The sequence below is a fragment of the Lacerta agilis genome, chromosome 13 (assembly GCF_009819535.1).
Source record: "Lacerta agilis isolate rLacAgi1 chromosome 13, rLacAgi1.pri, whole genome shotgun sequence".
Classification (NCBI taxonomy): Eukaryota; Metazoa; Chordata; class Lepidosauria; order Squamata; family Lacertidae; genus Lacerta; species Lacerta agilis.
Genome location: NC_046324.1, coordinates 51,614,745 through 51,635,546, shown reverse-complemented (window position 1 = coordinate 51,635,546; position 20,802 = coordinate 51,614,745). Strand labels below are relative to the sequence as shown.

The 20,802-nt window shown below is 52.2% G+C and overlaps 1 protein-coding gene across 1 annotated transcript in view; it reads right to left on the bottom strand.

Annotated features, from left to right (window-relative positions):
- The window catches only part of LOC117056456 (coronin-7-like), a 98,074-nt gene that overhangs the window by 65,580 nt on the left and 11,692 nt on the right, over positions 1-20,802 (bottom strand). Inside the window, exons 4-9 of the mRNA XM_033166835.1 lie at positions 20,518-20,588; positions 19,439-19,622; positions 15,228-15,304; positions 11,790-11,840; positions 7,009-7,095; positions 6,144-6,226 (exon numbers count right to left, since the gene is read on the bottom strand). Coding sequence (XP_033022726.1) covers positions 6,144-6,226; positions 7,009-7,095; positions 11,790-11,840; positions 15,228-15,304; positions 19,439-19,622; positions 20,518-20,588 — 553 coding nt within the window. The remainder of the gene's footprint in view (positions 1-6,143; positions 6,227-7,008; positions 7,096-11,789; positions 11,841-15,227; positions 15,305-19,438; positions 19,623-20,517; positions 20,589-20,802) is intronic.

The following is a 20,802-nucleotide window of genomic DNA, read 5'->3' as shown; positions in this document are numbered from 1 at the left end:
ACCTTTCCCCAACCGAGGCTGGCTCCCCAGGCAAGTCCCACCAGCTCCAAAGAACAGACTGGTGGGAGTTGTAGTGTAACAGCTCTGGAAGGCGCTGGGCAAAGGAAGGCTGGACTCAGGGAAGGGCTGTAGGGTCTCATGGAGAATCTCTGTCATCTCTAGGTAGCCCTGGGGGAAACTCCTCTCTGAGTCCCTCCTTCAAATACGGGACATGGACCAGTTGTAATCTACCCCCCCCCCCCGATGCACTGCTTTTCTCCATTTTCTTGGCATCCGCAGGCGGGAGCAATCGACATATGAAGCCTCCTCCACACACACACACACACACACACACACCCTGCAAACAGGGTTTCCTCCCCACGGAGACCTCAAATTGGACACCAACACCATGCTTATTTGTTTTTTGTTTGGGCTGGTGCTAAACTACAAAACAACAAAAAAAGGGAATTGAGGGTGGGGGAAGCAACGCAGCTTGGAAAGAAATGAGGAAGCCTCTCGTTTTCAAGAACGAGCGGAGTATTTGTAAAAGCATTGGTTCAGAACAATATTGGCCAAGGGAACTCATGCTGTTGTAATAAGGCTCAGAGGCAGCCAAGGCAGCGTTGCTAAGAGAGGTCTGTCTGGATTGCAGCTGGGTTTGTGATAGCCAGCCTGGCTCTATAAAAGCACAAAGGCGGGAAGTAAATATTCGGAATGACGCGTTCCAGTTCCCCCACCCACAAAATTTCCATCCACATGCACACTGGAAACCCCCCAGAAATTTTAGATTTCCAGGTGAGCCCAAAGTCTCCTTCACTTGTTTCCAAGGCCCTTCACTGGAAGTTTATAAATGTGGCTGTCCCCTTCTGGCCATTATCAAGGTCCTTCCCCCTTGTGTGGTGTGGTGGGGGTCATTTCCAGCAAGACCCCACCCTCCTCCCCCTTCTCCTGCCATCCACTCTCCCCGAGGAACACAGCACAGCACTCTGCATATTGGCAAGATGGCGGGTGGGCAGAGGAAGGAGGAGACCGAGATGATCCAGGGTCAGGGAACGCAGCCTTGGGAGGGACAATGGAGAATGTTGGGTACCGGTATGTTCAGCCTGGAGAAGAGAAGATGGAGAGGAGAGAGGGGAGCGGCGAGGACCCCAAACCGATGGAAAGGAGATTCTGACTAAACATCAGAAATAACTTTCTGGTGGAAAGAGCTGTTGGACAGCGGAATGGACTTCCACAGGAGGTGATGGTCCCTCCCTCGTGCCATTTCAGATGAGACCAGGAGGCTTTACAACAGAGGTTGGGTGGCCACCCGACAGGAATTCTCTAGTTGCCATTCCTGCATTGCTGAGGGTTGGACTAGATGACCCGTGGGGTCCCTTCCAACTCTACGGAGAGTCAAGGCCAGACCAGCATTGTGCCCCTCTTGCTCCCAACCCCGCTCCAACCCATTCATTGCAAACAGCCCCCTACATGTGCCGAGGCACCCCCAGAGAATTGTGCCATGAGGAAGTAAAGGGTAGAGTGACCCCTGACCATTAGGTCCATTTGTGGACAACTCTGGGGTTGCGGCGCTCATCTCGCTTTATTGGCCAAGGGAGCTGGTGTACAGCTTCCGGGTCATGTGGCCAGCATGACTAAGCCGCTTCTGGCGAACCAGAGCAGCGCACGGAAATGCCGTTTACCTTCCCGCCGGAGTGGTACCCATTTATCTACTTGCACTTTGATGAGCTTTTGAACTGCTAGGTGGGCAGGAGCTGGGACTGAGCAACGGGAGCTCCCCCTGTCGCGGGGATTCGAACCGCCAACCTTCTGATCAGCAAGCCCCAGGCTCTGTGGTTTAACCCACAGGGGCCAGCAAAACACTGCTGTGGGAGGGGGCTTCCCAAAGCGAATGGCTCAGCCCTTCTTGCACAACTCGGCTGTTTGCACCAGCTGTGCTGCAACACACACACACACACCCCTTCATGAGCAGCCTCCCCACCTGCCCTTGGCCCCTCTTGCTACCACAGCTAGCCCCCCTCCCCACAGCATCTGCTACTAATTAACCAAGAGGAAGGGAAACCGGCTCCCTGTTTGCTTCTGTCAGGGAGGCAGCGGTCTCTGCTCTCTGCTTGCCCACCAGGCTTTCAAAATCCATTTCAGATGAGATCAGGATGAAAGATTGCAGGAGCTTCCAGAGCGGACCCCCGCCCTTGCCGAGAAGCACCGATGCAGCCCAGGACGTGGCCCCTGCGCTCTGCCTCCCCCAGCCCTGAGAGAGGCTCCTGCAGGTCTGGAGGACAAAGCACGTTTGGGCTCGGACCCCTCGGCCAGGTCCCGGTCACCGCACATGCCAGGCCCCTCTGCTGCTGCCCCACACGGGCTGATGAGCATGGAGGGAGGGGGCACAGCGCACTCCTGCACGACACCAGCTGCTTCAGCAGTTTCACTGACCCCCGGCAGCCGAGGAGCACAGAATGAAAGGCTTTCAGCCCCACAGTTTGCTCTGCAAACAGCCCCCCAGAGGACTCAAGGGCCATTCATGCGGCGGGCTTGGCAAGGTGGAGGACGGGGGGGGGGCTTTGGAACAGGGCTTGGCAACGGGGGGGGGAGGCAGAGAGAGAAAGAGGCGGCATAGAGGGAGGGGGGCATTTGTCTTCAGAGCCTGGGCAACCATCCTGCACACATCCCTAAGCCTCATGTAAGAACCTAGTAAGAGCCTGCCGGATCATGGCCAGGGCCCGTCTGGTCTGGCATCCTGTTCTCACAGGGGCCAACCAGATGCTGCAAGCAGGATCCCAGCACAAGATCCCGCTTCTCTCCTCCTGCACTTTCCAGCAACTGGGATTCAGAGGCACTGCTGCTTCCGACTGGGGAGGCAGAGCAGAGACATCGATAGCCCTCTCCTCCTCCTCCTCCTCCTCCTCCTCCTCCTCCTCCACCACCACCACCATGAATTGGTCTAAGCATCTTCTACAACAGGCGTAGGCAAACTCGGCCCTCCAGATGTTTTGGGACTACAACTCCCATCATCCCTGACCACTGGTCTTGTTAGCTAGGGATGATGGGAGTTGTAGTCCCCAAAACATCTGGAGGGCTGAGTTTGCCTATGCCTGTTCTAAAACCATCCAACTTGGTGGACATCCTTGCCTCCTCCTGTGGTGGTGAGTTCCACAGTTTAACTCCGCGCTGCATCAAGGGCTTCCCTCCCGGAGCTTTTTCAAAGCAATAAGGGGCATTTGAGGGCTCAGGGTGGGTGCCTCCTCCACACATGATACGATGCCGACGGAGCCGGGGTCCAAAACATTTGGAGGGCACCTGGTTGGCAAAGGCTGGGCCAGCCTCACCGCCACTGTGGCTCTCACTAGCCCAACGCCAGGTGGGAGGGAGTCCCACAGTTTAACCCTGCACTGTGTGAAGAAGGAATTTCTTTCACCCGCCCTGAATCTCCCCAACATTCAGCTTCTTTCAAATATCCACGAGTTCCAGAGTTATAAGAGAAGGAGAGAAACCTTTCTCCACCTACATTCTCCATGTCATGAATAATTTCACAATCTTCCATCACGTCCCCTCTTCCCTTCTTTTCCTCCGGCAGGAGGAGAGCAAAGAAGCCCCTTCCTGGGCACAAGGAGCTCCAGGTTGGGAGGGAGGGAGGGAGGGGGTACCCCAGTACTTTGCCTGGGGAGACAGCAGAGCTCAGCCCACCTTCCAGCACCGCAGGAGGGGGCGTAGCTAGCTGCTCCGGCACCCGGGGAGGCTGGGGTGGGGCAAGCCACCCAGGGGGGCGGCACAGCAAGCTGCCCACGGAGTCTGCCTGGCGGAAGCAAGCCCCACGCTGCCGTTTTGGGCAGCGCTGGGCGCCGAGCCACCACATCACTCCCAGGAGAGACGCGTGGCCCGGGCACACTGCAGGCCAGGACCCACGGTAGAAGAAGGAGGAGTTTGGATTTGATATCCCGCTTTATCACTACCCGAAGGAGTCTCAAAGCGGCTAACATTCTCCTTCCCCTTCCTCCCCCACAACAAACACTCTGTGGGGTGAGTGGGGCTGAGAGACTTCAGAGAGAAGCGTGACTAGCCCAAGGTCACCCAGCAGCTGCATGTGGAGGAGCGGAGACACGAACCCGGTTCACCAGATTACGAGTCTACCGCTCTTAACCACTACACCACACTGGCTTCCAAGTGTCGCCCCCCCGCGGTGTGCCATTTTGTCACCCCCCTCAAGGATGACACCTGGGGCGGACCACACCCACCCCCCCCCCTTCCTATGCCCCTGAATGCAGGAGCAGGTTAAGCCAGGGTCTGTGGTTGCCCAGAAATGGGGCAAATTGGGGCTCACTTCTGCTCAATTTGCCTTTCCAACAGAAAGTGTGTGTTTGTGTGTGTGTGTGTGTGTGTGTGTTGATCCACATTTTGCATCTCGCAAGTCCAAGAAGCCCTCTAAGCAACTCATCTCGTTTCCAAGAGCTTGAAGGAATGGAATCTGGACGCAGAACAATACGCCTGCTGGATCGTGTTGCTCGCTCAGAAAAGCCCCCCTTACACAGAGGAGACGGAAAGCTGCGCAGGAGCAACAGGGCTCCTCGTCACTCCCCTCACCCGTTGTTCCCCAAGTCCCTCAGATCCTCTCCCGCTCCCCTCCTTATCAGGCCGGGTCCCGGTGATACACGGGGGTCACCTTCTAACCCCGACGCAGCAACGCAGGCCGATAAGAGAGGCTCACAGCAGCCGCCAACCACATTCCTCCCCCAGCGCCAGCGGAGATAGAGTCCCCCAGCCAAAACAAGCCAGCCGCCTGGAATCAATTTACTCCCTCGCTCGGGGTTGCTTGCAAGGAGGAAGAAAGGAAAGCAGCCGCCCACCTTGGCAACAGCCACGCAGGCCCTGCTGCAGCCAGGAATTGGGGGGGGTGTCTTGCGGAGGGGGGCTCTCTCTGCCTCTCTCAACAGTGGAGGTACCCTGCAGCACCCCCAAGAAGCTGCAAGTCCACATTGACTGGCTCATTTGCCCAGAGAGAGTGGGGGGGGGGAGAGCCTGGAGGTGATTCTGACTCTCCACAGGTGACCAGGCACCCCAGAGACTCTTGGAAAGATCACAGAAGCCTTACTCAAAGTGGGGAGGGGGAGCCACCCCACCTACCAACTTCCTGCCGGGCATCGTGCGCATTCATTCGTTCATTTGTTCGTTCCCAATATTTATACCCCACCTAATGGCAAAAGTCCTGTGGGGGGTTCACAAGTAAAAGATCGAAAAGCCATAAAATACTATAGGAAACTATAATCTTGCACAGAATAAAACCCACAAGCGGAGAAGTGCAACAAATGCAAAAGGCAGACAAAAAAAGGGGGGGGAATTATGACGAAAAACTCCTTCACCCGGCACCTAAAAGAGGTGATCGTGCAGATGCTATGCAGACATCCCTGGGGGTGCCAACACTGGAAAGGCCCTTCTCTGGAGTAGCCAGCCTCATGCATTTCATATCCGAAGGAAACACGGCTGGCCTGGCCTGGGGTCAGTGGCAAGTGCTGAAACTGGAGAGACCAGTGGGGTTGACCCCCCCCCTCCTATCACAGAAAAAGGTCCTTGCCTTCTGCCTTCCAGGCCGCCAACAGATGCATTCGCCCAACATGCAGGGGCAAAGCAGCCTCAAAGAGAGTCCCGTGGGTTGTTGCCTTCAAAGCCGAGAAAGCTCTGACGGGTTAAAGCCAGAGGTCCCCAAATTCTTTTGTGCCACCGCCCCCTTGGCTCCTCTGCCCCCTAAAAAGCCTTATTCAGAACAGCAGTTTGCACAACCCACAAAGGAAGATAACAGCACAACAAAATTCAGAACGGTAACAGCCGATTGCACGTTTATTCAAAATCCAATTGAGGCGATTTAGTGTGATTAATCCAACCAAATTATTCGAAATCTGATGAGCATTTATTTGGACTTCCAGTGTGCCCCCCCCCCCGTGATCCCTTGCCTCTTGTCATCCCCAGGACACTGCACTTCCTCCCTGGGGGGGGGGGGGGTCATACTGACACTTAGGGTTAGCACTGGGTTAAGCACACCCCTGTTCTGCCTCCAAGGCTAAACAACAAATCCCCCCTCGCCCCCCCACAGTGGCAACTCCAGCCGAACAGCACCCCAAAAGCCACGCCCGTTCCCAGCCCCCCGCCCGCCCCCTCCGCCTCACTGGTCTTACCTGGGAGACGCATCAAGGGTGATGGAGGCCAGAGAGCTGCCGAATCTCCGTGTGTCCCAAAGCCTGACTTCACGCTCCCTCACCTGGAAAACAGGCAGGATGCTGGTCTCTGGCAACCAAAAACTCCCCATGAACTCGGCTCCTTGCTAAGTTGCGATTCCTGCATTTGCAGGGGGTCAGGCTGGATGACCCTCGGGGACCCTTTCCAACTCTACAGATCTATGAAAGCTAAGGAGAAAGAGGGAAATCCTCCACCCAGGGGTTGGCTCCCTCCAGATGTTCTGGCCCACAACGCCCAGCCAGCACCGCCCTGTAGACTGAAACATCTGGAGGGTACCAAGTTCGGGGAGATTGGCCTTTGGCTTCATTTCAATTGGCTGTGCTGACCAAGGTGCTAGTCCTCAGGCCCTGTGTGTCAGCTCTGCGCCAGAACCGCCAGGTGGAGCACGCATCTCGGTTCCTGTCTGCTCCAAGCCCACAAAGAAGAGTCTTTGCTCCACCTCCGCTCATTGGCCAGCACTAATTTCCCTCTTCATGAATCTGAAGAAGTGTTCATGCACACGAAAGCTCATACCAAGAACAAACCTAGTTGGTCTCTAAGGTGCTACTGGAAGGAATTTTTTTATTTTTTGTTTCGACTACGGCAGACCAACACGGCTACCTACCTGTAACTTTCCTCTTCATGATTTCCTAAAGGTGGGAGAGCTCAGTTGGTGGAGCAAGAGACTTAATCTCAGGGTCATGGGTTCGAGCCCCACCTTGGGCCAAAGATTCCTGCATTGCAGGGGGTTGGACTAGATGACCCCCGGGAACCCCTTCCAACTCTATGGCTCTATTATAAAAGGGATGGAGGCAGGTACCGTACCTGGTTGAATCCGACGGAGAGGAGGCAGCCTTCGGCGTCCACCCAGATCAGCCGCGAGTCCTTGCCATTCGCGTGTGCCAGGACGCTCTGCAAAGAAGGAGGGGGAAAGGGTGTCAAGAGCCGGGGTGGGAGAAGAAGCTGCCCATTTCGCAGGTGCCTCGCCTGGAAAACTGACTCTCTGCCCTGTCTCCCTCTCTCTCAGCTGTGGGTTTGGCACGGGTCCCTTGGGCCTGTTTCTGAGCGATTTGAGCATGTACAGAGGAGAAACGAACGAGAGGAGCCCCCGGGCTTAAAAACAGGAGAACAGCTGAGAGAGGATGACGCAGGGTCCCTCTAAGCTAAGGGGAGAAAGTGGGGCAAAGAGACCCCAAAGCGTGAAAACATCATGGAATCCAATCCCAGAATCACAAGGTTGGAAGGGAGCCCCAAGTCCAGCCCAGATGCTCACGTTCCCCTCCCAGCCCCATGTTGAGGTTGGAGGGAAAGACTCATGCTGCAATCAATGCACCCCAGTCCGGAGGGCAGAAGTTATTCTGTGGGGTGGGGGTGGGGGCAGAAGAGGCGCCTTCCTTTGCATCGGTTCTGCAGCGAGATTTGAGTCGGAGTTCGGCACAGACATTAAAAGAGACCCAGATGCCATAAAACGGCAGCTGATACGATAGCAAGGAAATGGTCGTTTTTTTGAACTTGGCAGTTTGCAATTTCTTAGGTGGCAAGTTTAATTCCTTTCTAAAATTGTACCCCTCCCAATAGTAAAACAGCTGGCCTAATTCAAACATGTACTGGGGAGCCCCTCCCTCCCTCTCATCTCCTGCCATCACTGACTTTCAGCCCCCACAAACCAGCCTGCTGCTGGCCCCCTCCCTCCCACCCCCCCTTGAGAGGAGGGCAGGTGCTGGACCTCCGCCTCTCGCTGGTCTGATGTGGTGACCCCCCCTCCCCCCCAAAACCCCCTCTCTCCCACCCTTCCCTTCCTGCTTTCTGAAACGTACATTCTGGTGTCATTTGGGCAGGGGAGGGGGCATTGATGGGGGGGCACATTGACATTTAGCCAAGCTCCACTTTCAAAGCTCAGGTCGGAAGACAAGGAAGCGTCAGTCTGTGGAACTCTGAGCCTTCCTCTACTTTGCTTGCAGTGACAATGAGAAGGGCAAGAAGATCACAGCATGGTAGAGTTGGAAGGGACCCCCAGGGGTCATCTAGTCCAACCCCCTGCCATGCAGGAATCTCAATCTCATTGCCCCACAGTTGAAAAGGGAGGCAAGCACAAGGCTGGTCTTAATCTGCACGGTCCTTTTGGATGAAAGACTGGTCAAGCCGAAGGTTTCTCTTACACAGAAGCAAAGGTATAGCCTGGCCAGAAGATACACTGATGGTTTGTTTGGAAAACCCCCAAAAGTATAATCCAGGAAGGAATTCAGGTGATGTTTGCTGGCATTAAGAATAACAGGGAAGAGGGTGGGTGTAATAAGGAGGCCACTTCTAATCAACGGCTTCTGCAGCCTTATTTATTTCACCCAACAAATGGAAAGGACTCTCTGATGAGATTGGGTTTTAAACTTTCTATTTTCACATGTCCTTTGTTGCAAGACCTTCAAGGACCCTCCTCAACAGCAGAGAACACGGATATCATGGGTGGTTCTTAACATACGTACTGGTTCTTGTACAGCGGAACCTCGGTTGTCGAACATAATCCGTTCCGGAGGACAGTTCGACTTCCGAAACATTAGACAACCGAGGCGCAATGGGCGGCCGGCAATTTCAATGGAGAAAACGGAGAAGCACTTTTCCATTCAAAAATGGAAACAATCACTTCCAGGTTTTCGTTGTTTGGGTTCCAAATCATACGGCTTCCAAGACGCTCGAAAACCAAGGTTCCACTGTATTGTAATTTATAGAATTGTGCCATTGGGATGGAATGAGTACAGTCAGGGTGACCGTACAGTCTCCTGATCTTGAAATAATAATAATAATAATAATAATAATAATAATAATAATAATAATAGTAACAACCCTATCAAAAAAAAAGATCTCTGCCCATGGAGGGTCACACAAGGGAGGCATCCGGGTCTACTTGGGCCCCCAACTCATGCCTTTGCAGGCCCAGGAAACCATAGCCCAGCAAGAACGTTGAGCATGCAGGAAACTAAGACCGGGGGGGTTGCATGTTCAGTCCCTTCTCGGTGCCCGGATTCATATCCAGACCAGGCCGCAGAGTGGAACTGGCCTTGGCACGAGACCCCCAGATGTTGTGGGGCTCCACCTGGCCAGTTCCCCTCAACATGGCGAGTTGATAGGGTTCCTGGGAGTCATGGTTCAGCGAAATCCCTGCAAAGCCCAGTTCACACATCTCAGCAGCAGGAAGCCCCCCCCCCCCGCAGCCCCTTCAGATTTCCAAGGAGAGGGCGCAGCCGTTCAAAGGCAGCTGCAGAAAGCGAGGAGGCAAAGTGTAGGGAGGGAGCATTCAGCCACATCAGCACTGGCAAGGGGGGGAAACAATTGCCTTACACACACACAAACACACCAAAGCCGCAGCCTGCAGCTCTGGGTCACAGCCTCTCGGAGAACTTCAAAAGCTGCCCTATAAGCAAGACGTTGTGCCAGAATCTCCTTCCCAGACTTTTGCTCACTTCCTCCGCCTCCTTCCAGACACAGATTCCTCCACCTCCACAAGTAACAACTCAGTGTGTGCGTCACTCTCTCTCTCTCTCTCTCTCTCTCTCACACACACACACACACACACACAACACAGCCTCTTGAACCCAGTGGGCAGCCCACATGGCCAAGTGCAAGACTCACAGAGCAGAGGAACAGGGATCTGTTTCTCTCCTTCCACAGCTGGGCCAGGGGCCCCACTGGGCTCCCGAGGGCCCCAGAAGCAGAGACCGGGCCCCTGCTGCTCTCTGTGGCTCTTCCAGGACTGGCTGCACCCCCCCCCCAAGTCAATAGTGGGCTTTACAGTTCCACAGGTGCCACTTCCACAACAGTTTCTGCAGTGGTGCCATCCCAGCAGGGGTCCCGGTTGCAACGCAAAGGCCCCGATCCCCTCTGCCAGCAGCTGCACAAGCAGCGCTGTTGGGGCACCCTGACACTTTCCCCCGCAGGGGGCCAAGGGACGGGGAGCCGGAGGGTGTGCTTGGCCCAGCTCCTGCAAGGACCCCATTGCCTTCGGCCCCCATCTTTCTCCCTGCTCAGCCTCCCCACGGCTTCTTCCTCGGTGCAGCATTTTGGTACGGAGGAGCAGCAGCGATTTGGAGATTTGGAGGGGGTGGGGAGGGTGGGAAGAGAAGCGGAAGCCCTGAGGCCGCCCCCCCTTCTGCTCCGCTGGGGAGCAGGAGCCTGAGAGCGCCGGCCGCACGCTGCTATAAATAGGCCTTCCCCAAACCTAGGCCAGCTCCCTTCCAGAGCTTCCCACGGCCTTCCTGGGAAGAGGGAAGGCTGAGGAATTCTCACCAAGCGGGAAAGACACTTGGCTGCCGAGGGTGGGAGCCAGGTACCCCCGAGGTGACCTCTGCGGGAGGGAAGTGGGGGGTTGGGAGAGGGAGAATGAACGCCCCCGCCCCAGAGCCTCCCGCCCCCCCAAACACAACCCCACAGCTGGATCTGGAGCATGAGAGGTGCGCACAGCTGGCTCCCACGCAGAGGGGAAGGGGTGGGCAGAAGGAGGGAGCTCTTCCTCTTCTTCTTCCTCCTCCTCCTCCTCCATCTTCCCAGGAGCCACACCAGGTAAGAGAGATGCAGAGCGGAGCAGACACCGCTGGCTCTGGGGGCAGCCCCCCAAGGTGCAGGGGTGATGGTTTTTTGGGCATGGTCACAGGAGAAGGGGGCACAGAAGCAAAACACCAGCAGCAGCCGCCAGTGCGAGTCCAAGCCAGGAGGACTCGCTGAGACGCACAGGAAAACCAGGCGGGGGGCAAAGTCTTCACCAAGACGGCCCCTTTCCAGGATTACAGAGAGCCGCAAAGGGCAGCAGATTGTTTTAAAAGGGAAAGTTGAACAGCTGGGAGGAGCACAGGCCATGCACCTCTTGCTAAGACGCTGCTTTCCTACACAGACTAAAACAATAAAATGTGTTTTGTTTTCTACGTGGGCATCCAGACATGGACTCCGGCCCCTCCAACTGGAGGCTGGCGTGTTGCAGGAGAGGAAGTGTTTTGCCACTTGACTCTGAGGAACTGGCCCAGGCTGGCAGCCACCAGGAGCACCAGCCCTTCCTGTAGCTGGCCTGGCACCAGCCTTGCCGCCTGCCCTTTGGGCAGTCCTGCGCCTGTGAAATTAGGGCCCCTCCTAATGGAAAGAGGGGATCCATGAATTTCTGTAGTGTTTTTTAAAGCCAAGTTGGTGGGCATCCTTGCCTCCTGCGGTGGTGAGTTCCACAGTTTAACTCCGCGCTGCATCAAGGGCTTCCCTCCCGGAGCTTGGTCAAAGCAATAAGGGGCATTTGAGGGCTCAGGGTGGGTGCCTCCACACATGACACGATGCCGATGGAGCCGGGGCCCAAAACATTTGGAGGGCACCTGGTTGGCAAAGGCTGGGCTGGCCTCACCGCCACTGTGGCTCTCACTAGCGCAATGCCAGATAACATACCAGCCGCCTGGCATTTTCTCAAGTTGACGCTGTGAGCTGTTAAGAGGGGCAGGAATCCTGGGATCCTGACACCCAAGGAAGTTGCTCTGGAGGAAGAACAACCAGCTTTAGGCAGGGTGTCTCCGCAAAACCCAGCCTTGGCAGTGCCCTCTTGCAAACCCCACCCTGCCCCCCAGACAAAGAGGCCCAGATACCTGGCAAGCCGTAGGTTTGGCACGTGGGTCAAAGATCCGCAGCTTTTTATCCTGAGGACAGAGAAAGAAAGGAAGGTCACGAGGGGTCAGGTGTTTGCCACAAACGCAGCAGCCTATTTTCAATTTAGTCAGGCACTATGTATAGAACTACAGTGGTCCCTCGACTTACGAATTACTCGACATACGAATTTTTCGACTTACGAATGAAAAGAAGTGCCCGCAGGCCTACGAATTTTTCGACATCCGAAAGACATCTGTTGGCAGTTTTAGATGGGTTTTACTCGACTTACGAATTTTAGATGCGGCTTACTTGACTTACGAATTTTTCCGAATTTTTCGTTTCCAATGCATTCCTATGGGGAAATCGCTTTTTTCGACTTATGAATTTTTCAACTATAGGCTTGCCATACGTCAGGAAAATTCCTGGCATGACCTGGTTTTGGGGTGCAAAAACGGCATCGGGGGGGATTTTGTTGAATCGATAAAATGTCAAGGAAAACCTGGATGTATGGCAATGCGATGGAAAACGCAGTAGAAACAGCTCAAAAAGCTTAAAATCACTATTTTGGGATTAAAGGTAAAGGGACCCCTGACCATTAGGTCAGGTTGCTGACGACTCTGGGGTTGCGGCACTCATCTCGCTTTACTGGCCGAGGGAGCCGGCGCACAGCTTCCGGGTCATGTGGCCAGCATGACTAAGCCACTTCTGGCAAACCAGAGCAGCGCACGGAAACGCCGTTTACCTTCCCGTCAGAGCAGTACCTATTTATCTACTTGCACTCTGACGTGCTTTCGAACTGCTAGGTTGGCAGGAGCTGGGACCGAGCAACAGGAGCTCACCCCGTCGCGGGGATTCGAACCGCCGACCTTCCAATTGGCAAGCCCTAGGCTCTGTGGTTTAACCACAGCGCCACCCAAGTCCTGCATTTTGGGGTTAGGTTTCCAAAAAAAAGCTGAACAATTTGGGTTTGTTTGTTCCCCCCCCCCCAAAAAAAAGCTTAACAATTTTGGTAGTTTCCTTTAAAAAGTTCTCCAATTTTGCAGGTGTCAGGAATATGGCAACCCTAATCAACTCTGGTCAGCTGACTACCAGCAGACCAGAATGTGAAACCATGGTTTGAAGCTGGCTTAGGAATCTCTGCTTGCATGAATGCTCTGAAATGCATTCTCTGGCTTAATTCTGGTTTGCGACAGTGCCCAGCCCTCGATGCTTGTCGGTCTACAGAGGCACAAGCCCCCAAAACGCCAGAAAAACCAGAACCATAAGTAAAACTAGACATGGTCCCTTTGCTCATCTGCAAGACTGATTCGGGTTAAGCATTCCTAAACACACCTGCAAAGGTTGCTGAGCTTCCTAGGCAATGGTTTCTATGCTAGCAGATACCACAATGCTTGCCGAAGTGGTTCATGCGTCTTGCTATTAGTAGATAAAGCTTTTAAGAACTTGGGACCAGTTTATCCACAAGATCCCCTTAGTCTACATGCGCCCCCTCCAGGTGGTGGAATGGGCATGAGTCTAGTACAGGTGGCACCTTTGTAAGAACCAAGTCGTTCCATGTGGCAGCATCTACACTTTGGAACTCCCTGCCTATTGATATCAAGCACGGGCCTTCACTGCACTCTTTTCGGTGCCTGCTAAAAACAGTATTGTCTGCAAGCCTACCCAGATCACAGAACAGCCCCACCCCCTGCAACGCTGGATCCTTAGAAAGTTGAGGCGAATTTTAATCGGCTTTCGTCTTTTTAACTTTTCATATGTTCTAAAGCACGGCTGCGGATTTTTCTCGATTTCATCTTTTTGCAAACCGCTTTGGGTTTGTTATGTTTTAGGATCAAGCGCCGCATAGATTTTATGAAATAAAGACATTTGAGGAGGTGCTCTTTGATTTGTTTCCAAGCTGAGAGAAACCAGAGGCCAAATTGCAGCTGAGCATCTCCAGAAACAGCCCCGCGAGAACTCTGCCTCGGGTTCAGGAGACCATCCTGACCTGCAGCTCAGCTTCTGCCACAGGCTTTTCAATGCGCCTTTTTGCACCAAGCATTAGTCCTTGGGAGCCGCATTATGTGCGTGTGTGTTGCGCCACCCAGTGTTCACTTGTGGCATAGGCCAGTGAAACCTTAAGCAGTTCTGGCTCCCCCCAAAGAATCCTGGGAACTGTAGTCTCTTAAGGGTGCTGAGAGTTGTCAGGAGACCCCTGTTCCCCTCGCAGAGCTACGATTCTCAGGCTGGTTTAACCACCAATCCCTCTTCCCAGGGAACTCTGGGAATGGTAGCTCTGTGAGAATCCTAGAATCCTAGAGTTGGACGAGACCCCAAGGGCCATCCAGTCCAACCCCCCGCCAAGCAGGAAACACCAGCAAAGCATTCCTGACAGATGGCTGTCAAGCCTCCGCTTCAAGACCTCCAAAGAAGGAGACTCCACCACACTCCTTGGTAGCAAATCCCACTGTCGAACAGCTCTTATTGTCAGGAAGTTCTTCCTAATGTTTAGGTGGAATCTCCTTTCTTGTAGTTTGAATCCATTGCCCCGTGTCCGCTTCCCTGGAGCAGCAGAAAACAACCTTTCTCCCTCCTCTAGAGGACATCCTTTTATATATTTGAACATGGCTATCATATCACCCCTCAACCTTCTCTTCTCCAGGCTAAACATACCCAGCTCCCTAAGCCGTTCCTCATAAGGCATCATTTCCAGGCCTTGGACCATTTTGGTTGCCCTCCTCTGGACACCTTCCAGCTTGTCAGTATCCTTCTTGAATTGTGGTGCCCAGAACTGGACACAGTATTCCAGGTGAGGTCTGACCAGAGCGGAATACAGTTGTACTATTACTTCCCTTGATCTAGACGCTATACTCCTATTGATGCAGCCCAGAATTGCATTGGCTTTTTTAGCTGCTGCATCACACTGTTGACTCATGTGAGGGGAACAGGAGTTTCCTAAAAACTCTCAGGTCCTTTAAAAAACTACAGTTCCCAGGATTCTTGGTGGGGGGGAGCCATGGTTGCCTAAAGTGGCATGATACTGCTTGTTTATTTACTAAATTTATAGCCCACCTCTTCCTCAAGGCGGTGGATGTGCTCCTCCTCGCCCTCCCCAGGTCCTCCTCACAACAGCCCTGCAAGGTAGGCTCAGCTGAGAGACGGTGACTTGGCCCAGAGTCCCCCAGGGAGCTGCATGGCTGAGTGGGGTCTCCCCCTGTGCCACGCTCTATAGGGCAGGAGCAAAGAGGGCGCAGAACAGCACAGAGATCTGTGGCAGCAGCGGAGTCCCTTTTGCTGGCTGCAGCACCCCTGGCGTCACAGCAAGAGCAAAGTGGGTCGCGGCGCAGAGGCCGGAGCCCGAGGAGGATCACTTGGCCGCCACCCGCTGACCTGAGGGGCAGCTTCACACACAAGCAAGGTTCACACCCTTGAGCCAGAGCACCTGGCCTGCTACGCACCTTGCAGGAAGTGGCCAGCAGGCAGCCATCAGGTTTCCAAGCCAAACTCTGGAGCTGGTCGTCGTGAGGCTCCAGCTCTGCAGGGAAAGAGAAGAGATGAGATAAAGTTCTTGGCAGGCGCCACTCATGGAGCAACCTGATCGCCCGGCCTGAGAGCGGGCAGAATAACGGGGCAGCAAAGGGTAATGCGACCTGCACCTGAGATGATGCTTCCAGGAGGCTGAGGAAGAGACAGACCATCACTGCCCTCCCCGACTGCTGTCAGCCTACTCTGGAGTAAGGACGTGGGCGGCTTCCAACAAAAGATACATTAAAACACCAGGCATTAAAAACTCCCCTAAACACTCAGGGCTGCCTTCAGATGTCAGGTGCCTTCAGATTTAACATATAGAATAAGAGAACAAAAAAGAACATATGTTTAGAGAAGATTGGAAAACATCTGTCAAATATATGAGTGAAAATGGTGTATATTGGAAGACACTGGCAGCCTTAAGTTTTGATGAATGTCATACTGGAATACTGAATGATGTGGATTATGTAAAATATGCAAGGATGTTTGGTATGCAAATTGAACCACGGAAGGAGAAGAAGGATACTTTAAATCAGTGTTTTTCAACCTTTTTTGGGCAAAGGCACACTTGTTTCATGAAAAAAATCACGAGGCACACCACCATTAGAAAATGTTAAAAAAATTTAACTCTGTGCCTATATTGACTATATATAAAGTAATTCTCTTGAATTTTTCAATTTTTCCCACGGCACACCAGGCAACATCTTGCGGCACACTAGTGTGCCGCGGAACAGTGGTTGAAAAACACTGCACTAGTGTGCCGCGGAACAGTGGTTGAAAAACACTGCTTTAAATATTAAAGGAATAGTTTAAAATGTAAATTAGAAAATTAATAAAAATTAACAGTGGACTGGCCCCCTGCTGAAAAAGTTTGCTGACCCCTGGCTTAAACTCATCAACACCACAACACATCAGGCGGCCTTGTTTCAGGTTCCCCCCTCTGTCCAAGAGCAGAAGCGGGGCCTTTTCGCTGGTGGCTCCCTTCCCTCGTGTCATGGAGCTCCCTGCCAAGGAAGGTTCAACGGCCCCCTCCCCTCTCCTCCGGCCGCCTCCTTCCAGCAACAGGCAAAATCTTAGCCAGGGAACTTGGGGGAAGGAGTGGAAGTTGAGGGGGCTCTGCAGTTTTGGACCCCCCACACACACACACAAAAATAGTTTTGTGGTTATATGAATCATGGAATCATAGAGTTGGAAAGGACCCTGAAGGTCAACTACTCCAACTCCCAGCAGTGCAGGAACCTCAACTAAATCATGAGACGCTCTGGTCACCTTTGGGGGCAGAAATGGAAAGAATTGTTCCATTCAAACCAATGGAATGGAACAATGTAAAACGGCCCCAAAATAACAAGACAAATCAATAAAACGACCAAGCAGGCAGATGGCATCCAGGTGATTCAAGCTGCTCGTTGATTGGACAAAAGTGCACACACAATTTAGAGCAGAAAGTTGATGGGTGGGAGAAGGAAAGGGGAGGCAGCCCAGTTTAGGGAAGTTTTTGGTGTTTGATGTTTTATTGTTTTTAATATTCTGTTGGGAGTCGCCCAGAGTGGCTGAGGAAACCCAGCCAAGATGGGCGGGGTATAAGTAATAAATTATTGATCTTTAAATTCTCATTTTTTAAAAAAACCTGAAGCTTTTCTGTTAGGTATTGTGTCCACTGAAATACAAAAAACCCATAGAATCCTTTTTATGTACGCAACCACGGCAGCTAGGATTTTGATAGCAAAAAACTGGAAAGGCGTCTTAATCCCCACAAAAACTGACTGGCAAGCGAAGACATGCAGAACTCGCAAAAGTTACTGGGAGAATAAGAGAAAACTTCAACCAGAAAGTCAACAAAGACTTGGATAATATTTAAAGAATACTTTAGAAAGTATTATGAGAACGCAAATCTTCTGACAGGTTTAGATTGAATTGTGAAGTATAAGGAAACGATAAAAGTAAAATTTCTTTTGATAAATAACGGAAAAAATAATAATAATGAAGTGCGTGTACATTAATGAGGTGTAAAAAGTGAATTGGAAGTTAATGATATGTTGTTAGTTAGTGTTTATGTCTGTTTATGTGTTTTTGTTGTTCTGTTTATGTTATATGTAAATTGTTTTGCAATAAAGAATTGTTTTAATAAAATTATTATTATTATTATTATTATTATTATTATTATTATTATTATTATTATTACCACTACTACTACTACTACTATTACTATTATTTGAAGCATGTTTCAGTTAGGGTTGCCAGGTGTCCACTATTTGAGTGGACAGTCCACTTTTTTCACATTATGTTCACTATTTTTTTTCACAAAATAGTGGACATTTTTTTATTCAAAAGCTTTATGATGAAATGGTATTTTAATACATGTTAAAATGTTTGCAAGAAAATATATAATTTAATTTAATTTAACCCCCACCCCCCACCCCGGTTGTCCGCTATTTTTTGGAAGCAGACCTGGCAACCCTAGTTTCAGTTAGTCCAGTCGGAGGCCATCTCCCCCTCTGGGATCCTTTTCTGTCCCAGGGCTGAAAGGACAGGACAAGGCTTTGCATTGTGCTGGGAAGGAGGAATTGCTACCCGGGAACAGTAATTCCATCCCAGAGTTGGGGCTGCTAGGCAACAGGGCCTCCTTGTGGTTCCCGTTTCCTGTTCGCACAACATTCCTGGCCTGGGGCAACAAACACGCCCGCCCCTTCCTCCCAGCATCTCACCGGAAATGCACCCTCCTCTCCCCCCCCCCAACCTGGTGCCCTGCCGGCTGTTTTGGAACTACAACTCCCACCAGCCCCAACCTGGGCTTGCTGAGGATGATGGGAGTCGTAGTTCCACATGTTGGGAAAGGCTTGTCCTTGACCTCTTCCCCCAACATCTGTGAGCTCAGAGAAAGAGAGGGGAAGTGGTGGGGGCGCAAGGGGATTTTAACCCCACCTGCGACTTGAGAATTGCCCCAGAGCTGACTGTGACACACACCCCACACACACACACACCCTTTTGCCAGGGAAGCAAAGGGCAGTGCTGAGCTGGCCTGCCAGGATGCACTCATGCACTCGTAGTTGCCTTTACCTTTATTCTGCTTCCAGACAGAGTTGGAAGGGAACTCCAAAGGTCATCAAGCCCAACCCCCTGCAATCCCTGACAGAATAGCCGGAATAAATTCAGAATATTTAGCAGAAGACTCGTTGGGAAGTGCAGAGTGCCCCTCTTCAGCTGAAAGAGACCAGTGGGAGCGGGTGCGAAAGGCGGCCTGAGGCAACCCCAGAGGGCCACCACCGCCAGCTTGGGTGGGCAGTCTTGGGCTAGAGGGGCAAATAGCCTGAGTTGGAGCAAAGCAACCGATGGAGACAAGCCCTTCCTGGCAGAGGGGGGAACGCAGGCCTCCTGCCCTTCCCAGCCCCGTTATAGGAATTCTAAGGTCATATACTGTGTATGTGTATATATATATACACACACACACACAAAATCAATGTTCATAAATGTACAGGGCAAACACATACGCAAGAATATAAACCACGTGTCTGAAATAGTTCAGGAGAACAATCCTGAAGCCATTTTGACTCTCCCAAATTGACATCAAATGTTTCTCTGCCAGGAGGAAGGAGATGGGGAAAATACAGTCTGGCAAGTATCTGCTAAGCTGAGCAAAGTTATCAATATGCGCAAGAGATTCAGGAACTAAGGATTTAGCATCTCCAAGGAATGGCCAGGCTACCCAGAAAAAGCAATCAGATAATAAGGCATTATCAGGTATCCTGGCGGACAGGAGAGAAGCAACACACTCAAAATTTCTGCTGGGGACCACCTCTTTCTGTGGTGTATGAATGATGTTTCGGGGGTGGGGGGTCTTGAGCCACAGGGCGGGCAATTTCAAAAGTCTATATATTGGCTTGCACACCATTGTTCTGGGTGCCTCCTCCCTCCTGCGTGGAGTGAGCGGGGGACCCTGGTCCCTGTTTCAACAGTTTAATAAAGATCAGGCATACTAGCTGCTTTGCTTCTCAATATTCTCTGGTTGGCCTGTTATTTTCTCATACCGACAGGGAAACCCCATAATGACTCTATACGGGCTCCTGGGTACCCCATAAGGGGAAAAGGAGCAGTTTTTTCTTGTAAGACCCCCAACCTGAAAGTGCCCCACCGCGGAGCTCACCTGCCAGAGTCTGCCGATGCCCCACATCCCAAACCTTCACTGCCTTCTGGGCCCCACTGGCCAGGATGCCGTCTGCCGTGGGGTGGAAGAGGAGCAAGTCCACCGGCCGGCCCTCCGGCCCCAGGGCAATGTGGGGGGAAGACGAGAGGTCTTGGCCAGAGTCCAGGAGGCGCCACACCTTCACCTGCAGAGCGAGAGGCCGGGAGAAAAGGTCCGTCCGTCACCCTGGGAGAAGATCAACCCCAACCCACGAGGGGCCCCCCCCAGCAAAGTGGGGGGACCACAGCAAAGCCAAGCAGACCCCTCCAGTCAAGGGATGGAGAAAACAAATGCCCCGTCTTCACTTATAAAGTGGTATTAATACTCCTCTAAACAGTCATGGCTTGAATCAGTGCCAGATTTATGTATAAGCTAAACAAGCTCTAGCTTAGGGCCCCACTCTCTTGGGGGGCCCCCAAAAAAATTAAAGGAGAAAAACCTGGACATTTCCAAAATAGAAGATAACAAATGAAATAAAACCTACATACAGCAACAGTGTTTTGTGTTGTGTAGGCTCCCATGAATTACCATATAGCATATATTCACAAAAAAACAGCGACAATTTGTTGTTGACAAAGGAGAGCTGGACATAGAAAGGTCCCCGTTACTTTCAGTAGCTTAGGGCCTCACCGAACCTAAATCCGGCCCTGGGAACTTTAGTTTGTTATGGTTTCTGGGAGTTGTTAGGAGACTCCCATCATGGAGCTAAAATTCCCAGAGTGGTTTAACAGCCAACCGTATGTCCCAGGGAACTCTCTATTTAATAAAATGGTAATAATACCACCTCAGGATGTATTTACTGGCACCTTACTCCATGCATTCCTTTTCTGGGGAAGGGGTGGGCGTCCTACTGTGGTCCCCAACCACTTGCACCCAGGTGTGCCCACCCCTCCAGCCCCAAAGCCCTCTCCAGAAGCAGCAGCAACCGGGCAAAGGCCTTGGGGGCCATTTCCACTCTCAGCCCCCCAGTCACAGATGGAGCCTGGCAGGATCTTGGGGGGGGGGGTTGCCAAAGGAGGACCTCTTCACTGAGCACTCACCACTTCATCGGACGAACATGTGGCCAAGAGCTGCTCATCAAAGGGAGAGAAGTCAAAATCTGTCACCACATCTGGGCAAGAGAGAGAGAGAGAGAGAGAGAGAGAGAGATCATGTTTCTTCTTCTTCTTCTTGGTATATTGTTACCTATTTTCAGAATAATATCTAGGTACAGAGTAAGAAAAAGGTCTTCAGATGTTGGTCAGCAACCTTGCAAAGGCTGATGAATGCAATACATTGAGTAACAACACACACAAAATGTATTTGGGAGGCGGGGCTATTGGGTG